Source organism: Rutilus rutilus, assembly GCF_951802725.1.
Source record: "Rutilus rutilus genome assembly, chromosome: 21".
Classification (NCBI taxonomy): Eukaryota; Metazoa; Chordata; class Actinopteri; order Cypriniformes; family Leuciscidae; genus Rutilus; species Rutilus rutilus.
This window is the reverse complement of record NC_140226.1, coordinates 14,217,745-14,237,156: the sequence shown is the minus strand read 5'-3', so window position 1 is coordinate 14,237,156 and position 19,412 is coordinate 14,217,745. Positions and strand designations below refer to the sequence as shown.

At 35.8% G+C, this 19,412-nt stretch overlaps 1 protein-coding gene across 1 annotated transcript; it reads left to right on the top strand.

Moving 5' to 3' along the window:
- Positions 1-1,285: 1,285 nt before the first annotated feature.
- ros1 (c-ros oncogene 1, receptor tyrosine kinase) lies at positions 1,286-19,324 on the top strand. Its single transcript, XM_084392533.1, has 28 exons — positions 1,286-1,638; positions 1,738-1,783; positions 1,896-2,044; positions 2,907-3,042; positions 3,117-3,321; positions 3,993-4,069; positions 4,860-4,985; positions 5,394-5,578; positions 5,915-6,012; positions 6,534-7,039; positions 7,185-7,388; positions 7,468-7,578; positions 11,325-11,500; positions 11,624-11,818; positions 13,868-13,968; positions 14,078-14,292; positions 14,377-14,549; positions 14,692-14,848; positions 15,015-15,107; positions 15,902-16,031; positions 16,133-16,298; positions 16,430-16,494; positions 17,058-17,187; positions 17,264-17,361; positions 17,553-17,756; positions 17,842-17,976; positions 18,117-18,277; positions 18,434-19,324. Exons 1-28 carry the CDS (start codon positions 1,507-1,509, stop codon positions 18,586-18,588), a joined length of 4,329 nt encoding a protein of 1,442 aa, XP_084248659.1. The 5' UTR covers positions 1,286-1,506; the 3' UTR covers positions 18,589-19,324.
- The last annotated feature ends 88 nt before the right edge of the window (positions 19,325-19,412 follow it).

Below are 19,412 nucleotides of genomic sequence, written 5' to 3'. Positions count from 1 at the left end.
CTTCTTTTGTCTTATACTTTTTTTCACCTATACATATTCACTGTAAAAAGTGAACAGTTGGATCAACTTAAAAAAAATTACTTCAATTGGTAACACCTAAAGAAATTACGTTTTCTCAACTTAAATTATCACGTTTTTCATGATAAAAGTATTTTTTTTAAGTTGATCCAACTGTTCACTTTTTACAGTATATGGAAGTATGCGATTTTGGAAGAAAAAGTGTAAAAAATTTATAAAACAAATTATATGATCAATAAGTCCGGACAACATATGTTTTTACATTGCTTTAACTCTTCAAAATAAGTTAAGCAATTTTCAACTTTTTATAAGTTATACAAGATTCAACTAATTTTTTAAGTCAGTTTAATGTAATTTAAGTTGAAATGACTTAAACATCCAAGTTGATTGTACTTAAAAATTTAAGGCAGCAACTTTTTTTTACAGTGATAGATCAGAGAGAGAAAAAAAAACTTATTTATCTCCATTCTGGATGAGACTATGAATATATATTTACTAAAAAATTATATATGTGTTGTTGGGACACAGGAAAGACGTGTGTGGTGTTTACAAAAAATGTACTGAGAAACTGACTTATAAGCTTTAGCAAATCACTAGTACAAGGAGTACTACTAGAAATTATACTGTAAAGATTGATAAATATGTCTTATGCAGACAATATATAAAAATACACATGATATCTCTGACTTTAGTTAAAGCAAAGGTTTTGTGAAGTATCGCCACCTAGAGGGGAAGTCAGGTAAAACATGCATTAGCTGAATGAAAAACATGCTGTTTGATGCCACTGAAAATCATTTAAACCAGTTTAGTTTGTAGATATCATATTGTAAATGTGATTTTTGTTTAGTTTATAACTAACTTATTTTCAGCATTATGTGACAGATGATGTCGATAGGGCTAGTAAACCCAATGCTTTAAGTTGAATGAACCTCATGCTGTAAGTACAACCTGGTTCACTACATTACTATTCTCAAGCTATACTTGTATAAGTGGTTCTATACATTATCTTAGATATGGTAAATCTGGCACTAAATACCTGAGTAAGGCACCTAGTGTACTTTGTTATTGATAAAATTCACACTTTTCCTTCATTTGGAACCGATAGCAATTACACTTTAACCATTAAATAAACACTTCCTTGAAACCATCTCCAACAACTGTAAAGATAAGAACTTCTATACTTTACAGCCAAGTGACCTTCAGTCTGCTTAATCTGTCTGCATGGTTATCCGCCAATGATATATGACACGTACTTCGACGGTATTCTTACGAAACACCGGTTTCTGTCTGCTTTCTTGTTAGACACACCTGTGCCACACGGACCAGGTGACCACAGACTTGGAGGGACTGTTAAAGGGCCAGCGTCCAGCCATGATTGCGTGTTACTGATCGATATTTTAGGTTTTTGGGAATATCCCTATAGTCATGTGAACATTTAAGCTGTAGCTTCAGGGTGTGCTTTGGTTCCAGAAGTTCGGTGCATGTGAAATGGAAAAGATTTATGGCAAAAGGAAGGAAATTACAGGTTTAAAGTTTGTTTCAGCACTACTATATCTGCTTATTTGTCTCAGAGCCTCATCATGTGATGAATGGCTTCTTGATGCCTCAGTTCACCCCATGGTAAGATTCTTAAGATTTGTTCATCTGTAGTCTGGAACAGTATTGATTTTTTTTCCCCTCAATTTACTTGAGCTAATGTCTGAAATATTGTAATTGTAGACAGCCAGAAGTGGCTTCAAACAGTGTACGGATGCCATTTGCCAAAGTGAGTAGGACTACTGCCAAGGTTTTGCAATCAATTTACAACTTATTTGCTTCTTTCACTTCGGTTTCTGCTTACTTATTGTTTTTTAAACATTTACGATCTTCCTGTCCAGATGTTGTGTGTCAGCTCGCAGCACCTTATTCAACCTGGATTGGATCTCATAACATAACTATGAGCTGGGAGTCCCTGAATCAGTCTGATGTGGTGTATATTCTTCAGTGGACCGGTCCTAGTCTGTCTGGGATTTGGGCACAAGCAGAGGTACTGAATGATTTTATGTTTATATTTGTAATATTGATGACTAATAATTATTTGTTGCATTTGTACATCATATATTATTAGAGAGTGAAATACAGCATTATGCATTTGGATACAAAGAATATTCAGGTTATATTTAATTTTAAAAATCAAAAGGAAAAACAACAACATATTTTTGCATCTATAAAGGAGCATCTTAATATCCATTGCATTGTGACATTATTTTAATGACAACTTCTCCCAAATCTGCCCTACTCGTAAAAAGTGAACAGTTGGATCAACTTAAAAAAAATTACTTCAATTGGTAACACCTAAAGAAATTAAGTTTTCTCAACTTAAATTATCACGTTTTTCACAATAAAACGTGATAATTTAAGTTGAGAAAACGTAATTTTTTTAAGTTGATCCAACTGTTCACTTTTTACAGCTGTTCATAAACAATGATAACATGATTTTTTTTTAAATCATTAAAATGAGCTTAAATTCAATTCAGTATAAAGATATTAATGTGATGTATAAATGTATTTTATATATAGTTAGATTTTTATCATTTCTCGTATGCTCACCAATTCTACACTATAAAAAAAAGTTGCCTTAAATTTTTTAAGTACAATCAACTCAGATGTTTACGTCATTTCAACTTAAATTACATTAAACTGACTTAAAAAAAAAAGGTTGAATCTAGTAAAACTTATAAATTGTTTAGAAAATTGCTTAACTCATTTTGATGAGTTAAAGCAATGTAAAAACATGTTGTCATAACTTATCGATCAAAACTTGGCATGAAATATCACCAGTACATTTCTTTACAGTTTGTTTGCATAAGATTAATCATTTTGCCAATGCTTTGTTTCTTTCCTCATAGAATGTTACAGAATCTGCATACACCGTCAAACAGTTGGAACCTTTTACCTACTATAAGTTCAGGGTTTGGGCCATGACAGCAGAAATACACGCGTGTTCTCCAGCAAGCCCTTGGTACCAAACAAAACCTTTTGGACGTAGGTTAAATCAACTATTGTCTTTTTGCATTATGTTTCAAAATCAGTTGTTTAAAATGTTTCTCTTCCAAAAGTGCCCTCCAGCCCGTCCATTGAGAGTATTGAGAGCGTGTCTGGAGAGAGTGTGGAGGTTCGCTGGTCTCTACCTGAGAAACCAGGAGGACCCATCTTGGGCTTCAACCTCAATCTCACATCCAATGAACACGTCATCAGTGACGCAACAGGAGGAAATGTATTCTTCAACACATTCTACCCAACGATCCATAACACTACATATAGGTAGTCTCCTCATTTTTATAGTTATGCATTTTAAACTTTAATGCAACATAGAATGCAATATACAATGCGTTTAAAGGGTTAGTTAGAAATTCTGTTATTAATTACTCACCCTCATGTCGTTCCAAACCCATAAGACTTCAGTTCAAAATAATCTCCAAACGCGCTTTCGTGCGTCAACTCAACTGTCAACTCAGGTCAACTGTTGTGTTGACTTGAGAGCAGACGTTGCTGTGTAAACGCACTAATGATTTGTAAATTGTGTTGTTGTTGTTGTTGTTTTTGCGCAAATAAAGCACTTGTGTCACTTCATAAAATTGTGGTTAAACCACTGGAGTCACAGGGATTACTTTAATGAAGTCTTTGCTACCTTTCTGGGGTTCGGAAGTGGTAGTTGCGTAGCTGTCAACGGAAGGACAGAAAGCTCTCAGATTTCATTAAAAAGATCTTCATTTGTGTTTCGAAGATAAACGAATATCTTACGGATTCGGAACAACATGAGGGTGAGAATTTTTGGGTGAACTATCCCTTTAGGTAGGCCTATACATTTTTACATTTCTGTGCACCCTTGGGGATTCCAAACCATGGGCTTTGTATTACTTGCACTATGCAGTTTGATGTTATTATTTTTTGTTGATATAAAATCATGCTTGTACTTACTGTGTCTTACACAGGATCTCAATAGCTGCTGTAAATCAAGAGGGCCAGGGTTCAGTTGCTGAAGGCAGCATAACAACACCAGCACAAGTTGGTTAGTGAAAGCTCACAGTGAAACTTTCGTGCAAAGATGACCCTAATTTTGCCAAGTATAGGATGCTTTCTTAGATTTAAAAAAAAAAACAAGGGTCCTGGAGCAACATTACTTTTGCTAAAATTGTAAATTAATAATAAACATTTTCTATTCTAAAATATTTAGTGATATTTTTATGTCTGCAATTTCTTGTATTATAGTCTACAATTTGGTGATTTAAAAAAAATAATTCATATACTAATAATACATTATAATAAAGTATTATGTCACTGTAAATATACATTACCGTTCAAAAGTTTGGGGACTGTGCGTTTAAAAAAAAAGAAATTAATACTTTTAATCAATAAATTGCTCAAAAGTGACAGTAGAGACCATTTATAACATTACAAAAGATTTCTGTTTCAAATACATCTTTTGAACTTTCTAATCAACAAAGGATTTTGAAAAATCCGGTTTCCACAACTTTTTTTTCATTTTTGATGTATTTCAGCTCTGAATCTCCGTCTTCGTGCATTTTATACAACACTAGTTGTGACACTTTCAAAAGTTTTGTGAAAAAAATAACAAAAAAAAACGTTTTAATATTGGCACCAACATTGAAAAAGCATATCAATTTCCTTTAAACCAAACTTAAAATCTGAGGATGTTAATCCAAGAATTACTTGGCGAAATCACGGAAAGCTTAATGCAACCGAAACACTTCAACTCTTCTGCTAATGTTTCTCAATGCATCGTGTTTGCAATGACTTGAAATAAACAATCTTATGGCTTCATCTGTGATGCTTTTCAGAGCAGAATGGAGGCCGCTGGGTCTTTGCGTCCAGATGGAACTCTTTAAGGATGAGAGAAGAGGATGCAGGTTTCTTCACTACAGCGCTGTGTCTCTCAGATAGTCTAATCCAGAGCAACATCACAGGTCCATTCCTCTGCATATCATTACATTTTTAACATCTCCACCATACAGGAGTGCCCATAGGAAAGAAGAATCACAAATGAGAGTATACTTCAATATCTCAGTTGTTTCTCATAGAAGATACTGAGAAAGACCCAAGTAAACTAAAGTTTATCCCATTTTACAAAATTCCCAAGACCAAATGATCTGAGTTACAGACAATATTTGTATACAGTTACTCTATACTTTGTCAACAATTACCTGCACGTTTATTTATTTGTAATGATTTAAGAGGAACATTTGATACAAAGTTGATGTTTAAATTTAAAGTAGCTTTGGAATAGCAACCTTTAAGCAATAAGAATTTCCTTTAGACGTAGATGGTCCTTGCTTTCTGGCTTCTCACTGTTTTTGGGGTTTTTTTTTTTACAGGGGTGGCAGTGCACTACAGTTCCTACCATGTCTACTTCTCTGAAGGGACTCGTATCTGGTCGAAAGGGGTCGGAAATCTGACTGACCACTCAGATCTCAAACTTCTGCACTCTGCCCCGCTGGAGGTCACAGCACTGACTGTAGACTGGCTTTATCAGAGGATTTACTATGTTTCCAGTGGAAGGGTGTGTATTTATCGTTTATCGCACTTTAAAAACAATATTTAAATGTTCTGGAACATCCTACCCCATAGACTCCCATTGTGCATTACAATTTCCACATTGTGTGTATTTACCTTTAAATAGGGGCTAAAATGACAATTTAGACAACTCTAAAGATAAACATCATATCAAATATCATTTTTTGTACAAAAAACCCCCAATATAAGCATATATAAATTTTACTTGTGTTTACAAACTGAAGGGCAATTCGAAATGTAACAGATGCCATACAGAGAGATGAATTGGAATTTTATTTAAATGCTGTCATCAAACTTTATTTCCCACAAAAATCAAATGCAGGTCTACTATTGTGGATTGGATGACTGTTCCTTTCCAGTGGATATAAATCTCAACCTTTCCAGTGACATTGTAAATATTATTGCAGATCCGTATAATGGGTGAGAATCACAAACATTATTAATATACTGTTTGGATAAGCTTGAATGTACATCAATGTCTCTGCTTACTATAAAGCTATAAAACATTGTATAAACCCTCTGCATTATAGTATTTTTTAATCATATCCTTTAGAGACAAGATTTTAGCTTATTATTTTGTTGGTTTTATAGGAATAGTTCACCCAAAAATGAAAATTGTCATCATTTACTCACCCTCAGGTTGTTCCAAGCCTGTATGAAGTTCTTTCGTCTGTTGAACACAAAAGAAGATATTTAGAAGAATGTCAGTAACCAAACTGACTTACATAATATTTTTTTTCCATACCATGGAAGTCAATGGGGCCTGTTTGGTTACTCATATTCTACAAAATATCTTATTCTGTGTTCAGCAGAAGAAAGAGTCTCATACAGGTTTGGAACAACTTTGAGAGTGAGTAAATTATGATGGAATTTAAATTTTTGGGTGAACTATCCCTTTAAGTAAAGAGTAATTTAATAAAATTGAAAAATTGTATTGTCAGATGGCTGTTCTTGCTGCTGAGCAGTGGAATATACCGTTGCCCTCTTCCAGACGCCTCTGGCCAACAACCTGAGATAAGTCACATCGTAAAAACACATTCGGTCTCCAACTTTGTGGTCAGTTTCCCCAATAAGAGACTGGTTTATCACGACGAAAGTGATCAAACGCTCAACGCCACATCTATGGATGGATTATTCCCCATTACGCTGTACAAAAACATTAACTTTGAAGCAAACAGCATTGTTTATGAGGATGATTTCTTCATGCTCACCAATGGATATGCACTTTATAAACAAGTTGGCCAGAGTCAAGTGGCCACCTTCAATGAATTCACGATGGACTGTGATGTCATCCATAGTCAAAATGATGGATTTGGTAATCTCTGTTATCTTAGCGCATCTGCGCAACCTTATCCTGTGCCACGAAAGCCTAGACATCTACAAGTCCTGTTTGGATCAGATAAAGCCAATGTCTATTGGGATAAACCTGAAAATATGATTGGTGCAAGTGAGTGATACCAAGTTAATAGCACTATTTTTTTTACATATTTTTTATTCATTTACTAAAGCCAGGTTTGTTGGTTTAGATTTCATTTTGCTAAACCATTCAATTGCTGCTGTCCATTAAATAAATGCAGTTTTGTTCCACACAGGTCCATCTGCCTGGCAAAATTGGACTTATGCTATAAACTGCTCTATGAATGGTTTGGTCGTGATGAGATTTAGTGGAAAAACTGGCACACATGTAACCGTCCCAGATCTGCAGAGCTCACAGCGGTACAGCGTCACAGTCAGGGCTTGTTCTCCCGCTGGATGCTCCAGATCAGTCTCATATGAAGGAACAACTCTTCAGCCTGGTGATTATATTGATGCACTTTATCATTTACTTTAATGTTTTTAAAATGGCCACTATATAAAAGTCATCTTTTTTTTCAGCCGATGAGCTCCCATATATTGCTGCTGCAAGTGATGATGAAATATGGAAGCAAGATTTGGAAAGCATTGAATTAATGGAACCAATAGTGTCTTATATTGGAGATGTGAAAGGTAAGAAACCAGAAAAAAATCATATATAGACCATAACAGTGGACCCAAAAGGTATGTGGACTCTTTTGAACAACTAAGTCACAGTTAAAAATGTTTAATTTTCACTGCATTAGATACAAAATATTAAACTATGTGGCACCTGTAAATAAATGGTGCTGCACCTCTCAGATCTAACGTCACTTTCTGAGGCACTTTTTCCAATTATTTTTTTAACCTGTTGGTCCCACACAAGTGTCCTAGCAGAATAACGTTCCATAAACCGTGTTGGGGGAAATACATTACACATTCTGTAATGCAAGTTACCTTATCAGAGTACTTTTTTCAAGTAACTATAAAGTAACTCTGAGTTACTTTTTCAAATAAGTAACTCAAGTTCAACCATATAAATAAGCAAAGATGACCTTATAAAGTAAAGAGTGCTGAACTTTCTTCTCCTGCATCTTAATCTTCTGCAATCCAGATCAGCCGCACAACTAAAAGTTTTGTTTGAGCGTTCAATCACAATGAAACAATCAAAAGTAGTTTATTTTCTTTTTGTTTTTATTTATTTGCTGTGGGTCAGATGAGGGGATATGGAGCCCCTAAAGGGACAAAAAATAGGAGATTGGAAGAAAACGTATCTTTTAATGCTTTTGCGTTCTCTCGCAAATATTTTGTGTTCCTCCGAGAAACTTTGCTATTGATTGCAAAACTTTTCAGTTCTTTGCGAGCGAACTCAAAGTGTGTCGGGTGAACGCAACACAAAACTTTACTGAGAGATTGCAAAAACAGTGACTTTTTTTTTTCTCCCATCTCATATTTTTTCCATCACCATGTCTCTTTAGGGGCTCCGTAAGGGTCTGACTGTTTAAATGAAATTGAAAATGGAAAGGGATGTTTGTAGTGTTTTATTGTGCTGTTTTTTTATTGTGTTCTTTCATGCAAGAAAATGATATCTATGAAAAGTTTCAGTCTGGTTTCCGGCCGCACCACAGCACTGAAACTGCGCTCGTTAAAATCACAAATGATTTACTTTTAGCTTCTGACCAAGGCTGTATCTCAATACTAGTTTTACTTGATCTTAGTGCTGCGTTCGATATTATAGATCACACAATACTCTTAGATCGACTACAAAATTATACTGGTGTTCAAGGACAAGCATTAAGCTGGTTCAGATCATACTTATCTGACCGCTACCATTTTGTCTATTTAAATGGAGAAAAATCGATCATAACTCCAGTAAACTATGGAGTGCCGCAGGGATCTGTGTTAGGCCCTCTGTTATTCTCAGTATATATGATGCCACTTGGAAATATTATAAGGAAACATGGAATTAGTTTCCATTGTTATGCTGATGACACTCGAATATATATTTCATCACGGCCAGATGAAAACGCTAAATTATCCAAATTGACAGAGTGTGTTAAAGATATAAAAGATTGGATGACGCATCATTTTCTTTTATTAAATCCAGAAAAAACAGAGGTACTACTTATCGGTTCAAAAAAACGCCCACAAAACCTCTCGCAATACAACTTTAATATAGTAGGATGTCCTGTTACTTTATCCTCTACAGTAAAAGACCTGGGTGTTATACTCGATTGCAACCTTTCTTTTGAAAATCATATTTCATATGTTACAAAAAACGCCTTTTTCCACCTTAGAAACATTGCTAAGCTACGTAATATGCTATCAGTTTCTGATGCAGAAAAGTTAGGCTAGTTCATGCATTCATGACCTCGAGACTAGATTACTGTAATGCTTTATTAGCTGGTTGTCCTGCATCCTCAATAAACAAGCTACAGTTAGTCCAGAATGCCGCCGCTAGAGTTCTTACTAGATCAAGAAAATATGATCATATAACACCGATTTTATCATCACTGCATTGGTTACCTATAAAGTTCCGTATTAATTACAAGGTATTGCTACTGACTTATAAAGCCCTTAACGGCCTAGCTCCAGTCTATTTAACGGATCTTCTATCGCCCTATAATCCATCGCGCTCTTTAAGATCACTTAATTCAAGGCTTTTGGTCATACCTAGGATATCTAGAACCACTAAAGGAGGGAGAGCATTTTCACATTTAGCTCCAAAACTCTGGAATAGCCTCCCTGATACTGTTCGTTGCTCAGACTCGCTCTCCCAGTTTAAAACTAGATTAAAGTCGCATCTCTTCAGCCAGGCATTCATATAATATTTTTAATCTTACAGTTCAAGTTAATAAACGCCAGAGGAGAACTGGCCCCCGACTGAGCCTGGGTTCTCCCAAGGTTTTTTTTTCTCCATTGGGTCACCTGATGGAGTTTTAGGACACCATTAGGTCACTTGATGGAGTTTTTCGGTTCCTTGCCACTGTTGCCTTTGGCTTGCTCAGTTGGGGATTTTATGGGGATATTTAATTTGATTTTATCAATCAATAAATTCCACTAGAAACAAACCTTGTTGTATTATTTTAATTTAATACTGTGAAGCTGCTTTGATACAATCTGTATTGTGAAAAGCGCTATACAAATATACTTGACTTGACTTGACTGTTTTCTGTTTCTTCAAATAAAAACACTTAAAGTGATCCCACATTACCTATTTTACCTGTTTTTTTCACATAGCAAGTAGTCTACATTATGATATGTGATCTCATTTAGAGCAATCCCATTTGGTAATATTAAAAATTGTGTATCTGGGTGATCCAATCCAATTTTGCTTTGAAAAATTGGCACAAAAGTAAGATGGATTAACTTATCCTGGATATAAATAATATGGGATTTCCAAATCCAGACAATTCTGATCCAGATTAAACTTTTTAACAACTGCGCCCTGGTGTGAAAGATCCTTTGTTGGGTTTTTATTATTATTATTTTTTTAATATTATAAAACAAACAAGGCACGAGCCCGGCCCAGGTGAGAAAAGCAATACGCAAATGCTTTAGGGAGTAACTCAATTTTGTAATGCAATTTTAAAAGTAACTTTCCCCAACACTATCCATAAAGTTTGACAACCAAAATGTGTTGAAGACCTTTTGCCTTCTTTTTGAACAATATATTTAATGTTTCATATTTTGAAACCTAACAAACATTTTGTGAAGTGTTTTTGTTGATAAGTGTGCTTGTGAGAAACTGCCGTTCAAAAGTTCGGGGTCTGTAAATTGTAAGTCTCGTGCATTTTTTTATATATATATAAAAAAAAATACAGTAACATTGTGAAATATTATCACAATTTAAAATAAATGTTTTCTATTTTAATATATTTAAAATGTAATTATGTAAAAAGTTACTTAAAATAAAAATTTTTGGTAACACTTTATTTTACAGTGTCATTGTTACACATGCGCATGTAATTACTGTAGTAATAACTATAAATTATGCATAATTACATGTAATTAACCCTAAGCCAAACCCTCATCCTAATCCTAACCCCTATAGTAAGTACATGTAGTTAATTATTATTACTCAGTACTTAAATGTATAATTACACTGTAATACTAACACCTTAAAATAAAGTGTAACCAAAAGTATTAATTTCTTTAAAAAAAGAGAAATCTTACATCTTAAATCTTAAAATTTAAATCTTATTTAAATCTTAAATCTAAGCTTTACAAAAGTAGAGTATTTATTTAAAATACATTCCACTTGTTTTAAAATATAAGTTATAGTTATATAATGCAATTAAAAAAACTATAGAATATCATTATGCATCCCATATTCCACAATGCAACTCCCTATAAAACAAGGTCTTTCTTAAGGCATGTTCTTCTTTCGTGATAAGCAGGCATGGATTGGTATAGCTCCACAATCTACTGGACTAACAGTTCGGGACACATTAACTGGATTGAACTGGGTAATCAGTCTCTGAGTGTGATGACAATGCCATCGCCCATGAATGCTGAAGCGCTGGCCTTTGACTGGCTGGGACAGTATCTATACTGGAGCTGCAACGCAAATCAGGTATGCTTTTAAATGAAGTCATGCTTGAATAAGTGAAATATTGAAGACATAATGAACAGAAGCTACTAATCCTTTATTGATTTTATATGAACTAATTGTGAGCCATCTTGCATCTCTTATCAGATATGCCGAGGGTCTCCTGCATCTGGTCATGGGGTTGAGATATTTCTTCAAGCAGAGCAGAAGATTCTCGGTTTGGTGATTGATTCATTGAATGCTGCCATCTACTGGACCACTGAAATATCAGTAGAAGGCTATAGACTGGATGGAGAAGACTACCAACTCCTGCATAAACTGAATGTGTTCTCAGGGAAGGAGGTGAGGACCTAATATACACTGCTAATACCATTCAAAAGTTTGGGGTCTGTAAGATTTGAATTGTTTTTTTAGAAGACTATTATTCTTACTGGGATATAGTGAAACTATATAATAGTAAACAAATAATATTGTGAAATATTATTACAATTTAAAAATAACTGGTATCTTTTTTTAAAGTTATTTATTCCTGTGATGGCAAAATTAAATTTTCAGCATCATTACTCCTTCATGATCCTTCAGAAATCATTCTAATATGCTGATTTGCTGCTTAAGAAACATTTCTTATTATTATCAATGTTGAAAACAGTTGTGCTGCTTAATATTTCTGTGGAAACCATGAAACAGTTTCTTCTGGATTCTTTGATGAATAGAAAGTTCGGTTACACTTTATTTTAAGGTGTCTTTGTTACACAGTATTTATACTGTAATATTAATTAACTACATGTACTTACTATAGCGTTAGGATTAGGGTTTGGTTTAGGGTTAGTTGTATGTAATTATGCATAATTTACTGTTATTACTTTATAACTACATGTAACATACACTCACCTAAAGGATTATTAGGAACACCTGTTCAATTTCTCATTAATGCAATTATCTAATCAACCAATCACATGGCAGTTGCTTCAATGCATTTAGGGGTGTGGTCCTGGTCAAGACAATCTCCTGAACTCCAAACTGAATGTCAGAATGGGAAAGAAAGGTGATTTAAGCAATTTTGAGCGTGGCATGGTTGTTGGTGCCAGACGGGCCGGTCTGAGTATTTCACAATCTGCTCAGTTACTGGGATTTTCACGCACAACCATTTCTAGGGTTTACAAAGAATGGTGTGAAAAGGGAAAAACATCCAGTATGCGGCAGTCCTGTGGGCGAAAATGCCTTGTTGATGCTAGAGGTCAGAGGAGAATGGGCCGACTGATTCAAGCTGATGGAAGAGCAACTTTGACTGAAATAACCACTCGTTACAACCGAGGTATGCAGCAAAGCATTTGTGAAGCCACAACATGCACAACCTTGAGGCGGATGGGCTACAACAGCAGAAGACCCCACCGGGTACCACTCATCTCCACTACAAATAGGAAAAAGAGGTTACACTTTGCACGAGCTCACCAAAATTGGACAGTTGAAGACTGGAAAAATGTTGCCTGATCTGATGAGTCTCGATTTCTGTTGAGACATTCAGATGGTAGAGTCAGGATTTGGCGTAAACAGAATGAGAACATGGATCCATCATGCCTTGTTACCACTGTGCAGGCTGGTGGTGGTGGTGTAATGGTGTGGGGGATGTTTTCTTGGCACACTTTAGGCCCCTTAGTGCCAATTGGGCATCGTTTAAATGCCACGGCCTACCTGAGCATTGTTTCTGACCGTGTCCATCCCTTTATGACCACCATGTACCCATCCTCTGATGGCTACTTCCAGCAGGATAATGCACCATGTCACAAAGCTCGAATCATTTCAAATTGGTTTCTTGAACATGACAATGAGTTCACTGTACTAAAATGGCCCCCACAGTCACCAGATCTCAACCCAATAGAGCATCTTTGGGATGTGGTGGAACGGGAGCTTCGTGCCCTGGATGTGCATCCCACAAATCTCCATCAACTGCAAGATGCTATCCTATCAATATGGGCCAACATTTCTAAAGAATGCTTTCAGCACCTTGTTGAATCAATGCCACGTAGAATTAAGGCAGTTCTGAAGGCGAAAGGGGGTCAAACACAGTATTAGTATGGTGTTTCTAATAATCCTTTAGGTGAGTGTATGTTACAATGACACTGTAAAATAAAGTGTTACCGAAAGTTCAAAAGAACAGCATTTATTTTGAAATATGAATCTTTTGTATTTAGTCTTTACTGTCTGTTTTTGATCAATTTAATGCATACTTGGTGAATAAAAGTAATAATTTTTTCTTCTTTTTATTAAAATCATACTGACCCCAAACTTTTGAACGGTAGTGTACCCCATTTCACATACACACCCTGTAGACTCTTGAGTTCAGCCTTAGCGAAAAGTTTTATTTCACTGACGAAAATCTCTAAATTATAGGTCGCTGGTATCACTTTGAATGTGATTGAAGGAAATCTGTATTGGTTGGTACAGGACGGCTCCCTGTTGAATCTTTACAGAGTCAACATCAGTCCTCTCAGGTTGGTACATATATACAAATGTTGAACAGCTAGATCTCATTAATGAATGACCAATTTGGCTCATAATAATATATATTTTTTAATTCGTCCATTTGCTGTAACCTTAAAGGACGCAGAAGTCTAAAGTGGTGGAATTTGCAAGATGGACCACATCTCAAATCTCATATCATCAAGTGGGCTCCTATAGCGGACGACTTGTTTGGTTGGATGAAAACAAACAGCTCAGGATTCAGGAGTTGAACCAAACCAACAGTGTCCTTATGTCTTCCAGCAAAACACTGACAGCGTTTTCTGTTGTACAGCAAATGCTGAAACCTCTTCCAGGTCAGCACTGTGTTAACATATCATATGTCATTTTGCTGAATGTGATTATCATATTCATTTTGTGTCTTTGTGTTTGTATCCCAGATGGATTTGTGTCTCCTCCTTTAGTTATTCCACCTGCAGTTTCCAAAATTGTTCTTGAAGGGAATGACAATTTTTTTCAGATACACTGGGAACCCAGCAGTGTTGACTACGGGACAGTGATTTATTGTGTAGTGTCTAAGGAACTGTGGAAAAATGTGGAACAGCTTCAAAATGTACTACACCGAATTTTGTTTATTATTGTAAACTAGATATTGTAAATATCTTTAAAAAGTACTTTAAAAGAAACCAATGTTTTATGTGACCATTTTTTGGTGTAAAATGTATTGATGATGTATTTCCAACACATTTCTGCAGAAATACCCCACCAGATATTGTCACCCTGTTAATACGTTTTCTGAAACAGTCATAAATGTCACACGATTCAAACCAGGAGCCAAATTTAACATCACCATAACACCCTTTTCATATTGGGGTAGAGGGGAATCAACACAAACAACTTTCATTACTCCAGGTAAGAATGCTCCATCATTGAATATTCTCATATAGCAGATGATTAAGATAAAAATACATTGCATACCTTCCATTTTAATGAAAATTTACTTTTTTGCTTTCTGTGTATTTTATTGTGCTATCTAATACAAAAAGGCATTTTAAATGCACTGTGGTTGTCATCGCAGATACTTCATTAGACACTGACATGACGTTGATTATTGTGATCGTATCAGTCGCTGCTGGTTTTACACTGATTATTCTCATCGTCGCAGCAGTCAGTAAGTACACAAATGACACAATTCCCTTTTATAAAAGACTGTTTCATTCCTGTTAGACTGGAAAAACTGAAAGAACTGAAAGAGAGAGGGCTACACTCTGAGAAAACAAAGGAAATTGCCATGTCAAATTGAAGTCAGACCTCAGTATCACCCTCTGTCATGCTGAGATGACCAAAATTCACCCAAAGATCTATATGGTTTCATATGAATAATTATCATACACCACTATACATGTCTGGTATCATTTGAAATTTCTCAGTGTGACTGGTACAATGGTCTCGTCTCCACAGAAGTAAACCAAAAGATAATTAAGTTTTTAAGAGTTTAGAGATATCTTGCTTACAGAGGAGGATGGGTCTTTCATATGGCATCCTGCCCTCAAAAGGTGTAAACTCTGAATGCAAATTCCCATTGTTAGCAAATGTTTCCATGTGATAGAAATTGCTGTAGTCATAACCAAGTTATTGATCAGACTGGTGAGTTTGTGATCGTGGGCCCACAAAAAATGTACGGCCGGTGTGAGGACCCTGTGCGACTTTGGTACCCGAATGAACGAGGATAAGACTTAAATAGAATAATCAAATGTGCTGCTAAACTATATGACCAATAACCAATTGGCATTCCAACCTAAAAGACAGTACACGCAGTTAACCTTCACCCACTTATCGGAAACTGTCGTTGGACTGATTGAGCAGGCATATCAAAATTAATGATAGAATATGAAAGTACAACATTTACTTCGTGTTTTGATGTAGATCTGTGCAACATTTACTTCCCCTGCTGTTTTGATGTAGTTTGGCACAGCCGCCGTAAGAAAAAGGATCATGGGACAGTTGCACAAACCGGTGTGCGCATCCATCCAGATGTGGAGTTGGAGTATATTCGAGGTTTAGTTGGTCTTGGGAACGCCTGCTTTGCCATCAGGTACACTTAAACATCACTTACAAACCAAAGCTTCATTTTAATACGATTTTTTTTCATCTAAAACCACAAATATGTGTTAATATTTAAACAACTTTCCCCAGTGCCATACCTGCCCAGGGAGAGATTGAGTCACTTCCCGTGTTTCCTAGAGAATGTCTGAAGCTCCAGAGGTTATTGGGTAGTGGTGCTTTTGGAGAAGTTTATGAAGGTGTTACAATTGGCAACCAAATCACTGGAGTTGTGCCAGAGAGGAGAGTGGCTGTCAAGGTGCATTTGGTTTAAACTGTTTAAATGTTCCACTTTAAATAACATATACTGTATATACATACAGGTAGGCTGTTTCAGCAAATAGCCTACCGATTCCAATCATGATGTCTGACAAATCAATCTCTTCGCAGACACTGAGGAAAGATGCCAGCGACTATGAGAAAACAGAATTCTTAAAAGAAGCTCATTTGATGAGGTAAAAGGAACGTTTGCTCAAAGCATCACACTAAAAATATGATTATAATAGGATACAATGGTGAACAACATATGATGATGATGAGGCACCCTTGCCTAGAGCAAATGGCAATGTTTGTGCTGGGGTCTGTTGTTATTCAGTGTTTTGGGAGAAAATAAAATCTAAACGGGGGGTTTTACCCAAGGGGCTCTGTTTTACTCTATTGATTTACACTGTTAAAAATTTTGGGGTTGGTTTTGTAAGAAGTCTCTTTTATGCTCACCAAGGCTGGATTTATTTTAGCAAAAATATAGTAAAATCAGTAATATTGTGAAATATTATTACAATTTACAATATAACTGTTCTCTGTTTTAAAGCATCATTACTTCACTTTTCAGTGTCACATGATCCTTCAGAAATCATTCTAATATGCTGATTTGAAGAAAAATAAAATCATATTATTATCAATGTTGAAGAGAGTTGTTCTACTCAGTATTGACCCAAAACCTTTTGAACGGTATTTTGTTTGTCCGATTATTTGGAGCACATTTATCATGCATGGCTTTGTGTTTGTGGCTCTCCAGCCGGTTTAATCATCCTAACATCCTGCGCTTGCTCGGAGTGTGTCTGCTAAACGAGCCACATTACCTCATCCTGGAGCTGATGGAAGGAGGAGACCTTCGATCTTACCTGAGAGGAGCTCGTCCTACCAATGTTAGGCTTAGCTTTCAAATATACTGTATGACATGCTGATTTACTGACAGCACTAACATGTTCTTATGTCTCATAGACCCACAAAGAGCTACTAAACCTCACCAGCCTTCTGGACGTCAGTTTGGATGCTGCCACTGGATGTGCTTATTTAGAAAGGATGCACTTTGTTCATAGGTAAAGACGTGCTCATGTACTGCTAATGCATTGCTGGAGCGCATGGTGCTCACAATGCCAAGGTCATGGGTTCAATTCCCAGAATGCATGAACACATACAATGTACACTTTGAATGCAATGCAAGTCACTTTGGATGAAAGTGCCTGCCAAATGCATTTAAATGAAACTACATTCAATGGTTCGTGTACAGGGATATCGCCGCAAGGAACTGTTTAGTGTCAGTAAGAAGCTACACAGACCCAGAAAGGGTCGTTAAAATTGGAGACTTCGGATTGGCCCGTGATGTGTATGAGAACGACTACTACAGGAAGAAGGGCGAAGGTCTGCTTCCTGTTCGCTGGATGTCACCAGAGAGTTTAACCGATGGCATTTTCAATAAATATTCTGATGTCTGGTCAGTATCTTGAGTATTAATGTTGACTTATCTAGTAACATGCATATTCCAATAAATATGTTTTCCTGTAATTCGCTTTTTCCAGGGCATTTGGTGTGCTCTTATGGGAGATCATGACTTTAGGAAAGCTTCCATATCCCACGTACACCAACCAAGAAGTCTTAAGCTTTATCAGTACAGGTGAACGACTGCCTTCACCAGCAGGATGTCCACAGAGATTGTAAGTGTTATTAGTTGATGATTTCGACAAATACAGTCATGTTATAAACTGGTTGAATGCGAACACAAAGATATGACGTGCTTTGAATGACATGGTAAAAAGCAAAGATTACATTTCCATTTTATTACTGCTTTTTGTAGGTATAATCTGATGATGAGCTGTTGGAGTAAAGAACCGACTGAGAGGCCAAACTTTCAGTACCTTGAGGAAACCCTGAGTAAATTGAGAGATTATGAGGAGGATAAAAGAGCAAACCAGAATGGAGCTGAAGGTCACGTGAACCAAGCCTACCAGGAAGACGGTGTGATTTTATATCAATATAAATATCAATATAATCAAAAATATTTACATCTTATAAAAAGGAATAAATGTTATGAATCTGATTCATTTGTACATCTGAATCAGATGTGTACAGATTTGTGACTCATTACATGTACCTCTTGCTGATTTTCTCCAGAGGAGGAGGTCTGCACTGGTGTCGATGAGGATGAAGTTCTGGAAACTGGACTGACTCCTGTGCTCAGCAACGAGGGACTGAATTACTTGATGTATCGAGCTGAGAGCCCAGACAGCGTGCGAACAGACACATCGACACCCACTGAAGATAGATAAGACTATAATTGCCAATGTGCTTTTGAAGTCACTGGCACCTCAAGTTTGCACAAAGACCTGTGAGCTGGACCTCACTTTTGTAATCTTCTTCCTTGTAAATGTTGTATTATAATAAAATATATTGTTTAATGTATAATGTTGAATGATTAATAAACAGATATCAATACAAAACAGTTAGATCTGTATTAGCTTAAAGAAATACCAGTACTTGACATTTTGCAACTGATTAAATTATGCAAACAGCAAAATAATAGCAATGATAATTTTATGAATAATGTTTATAATGTGAATGAACAATAAAAAGGCATTATATCAACACTATAAAAAACAACTAGATTTGTATTTCCTAAAAAAAAAAAAAAAACCTATAGGCCTCTCACCTAGACACTGGCAAAAACACTGGTTTTCATCCATCTGTCAATTTTGAGATTTGGGGCTTTTGGGATTTTCCTAAAGTGTTTTTTCAGACTAATGGAAAGAAAACATCCAAAATACACTTTTATGACCCTCTCACCCTTTGACTAATTTGTCACAAAAAAAAAAAAAAAGATTTTTGAACCTGGCTTTATTCAATGTTCAGATTTTTGTTCTAGAAATGTATGCAAATTAGTGCATATTTAATTAGATTTCTCATTTGCATATTTAAACATTTCCGGAAACTTGTGGCTAATACAGAACAAAAAATATTGGGGAAGTACTTACAGGGAATCTTTAAAAAAAAAAAAAAAATTATTCACCTGGAGTGTCTTGCCTTAAATTGGTTATATTGTGCAAACATAAAATAGCCTAATACATTTCATGTTTATGTATATATATATATATAT

Bases quoted from the DNA above. Each gene is read 5' to 3' on its own strand.
- ros1 (XM_084392533.1), top strand. From the start codon at position 1,507: ATGGAAAAGATTTATGGCAAAAGGAAGGAAATTACAGGTTTAAAGTTT. The intron at 1,784-1,895 runs GTGAGTAGGACT...CTTCCTGTCCAG, and splicing joins TACGGATGCCATTTGCCAAA to ATGTTGTGTGTCAGCTCGCA. The intron at 7,040-7,184 runs GTGAGTGATACC...TGTTCCACACAG, and splicing joins TGAAAATATGATTGGTGCAA to GTCCATCTGCCTGGCAAAAT.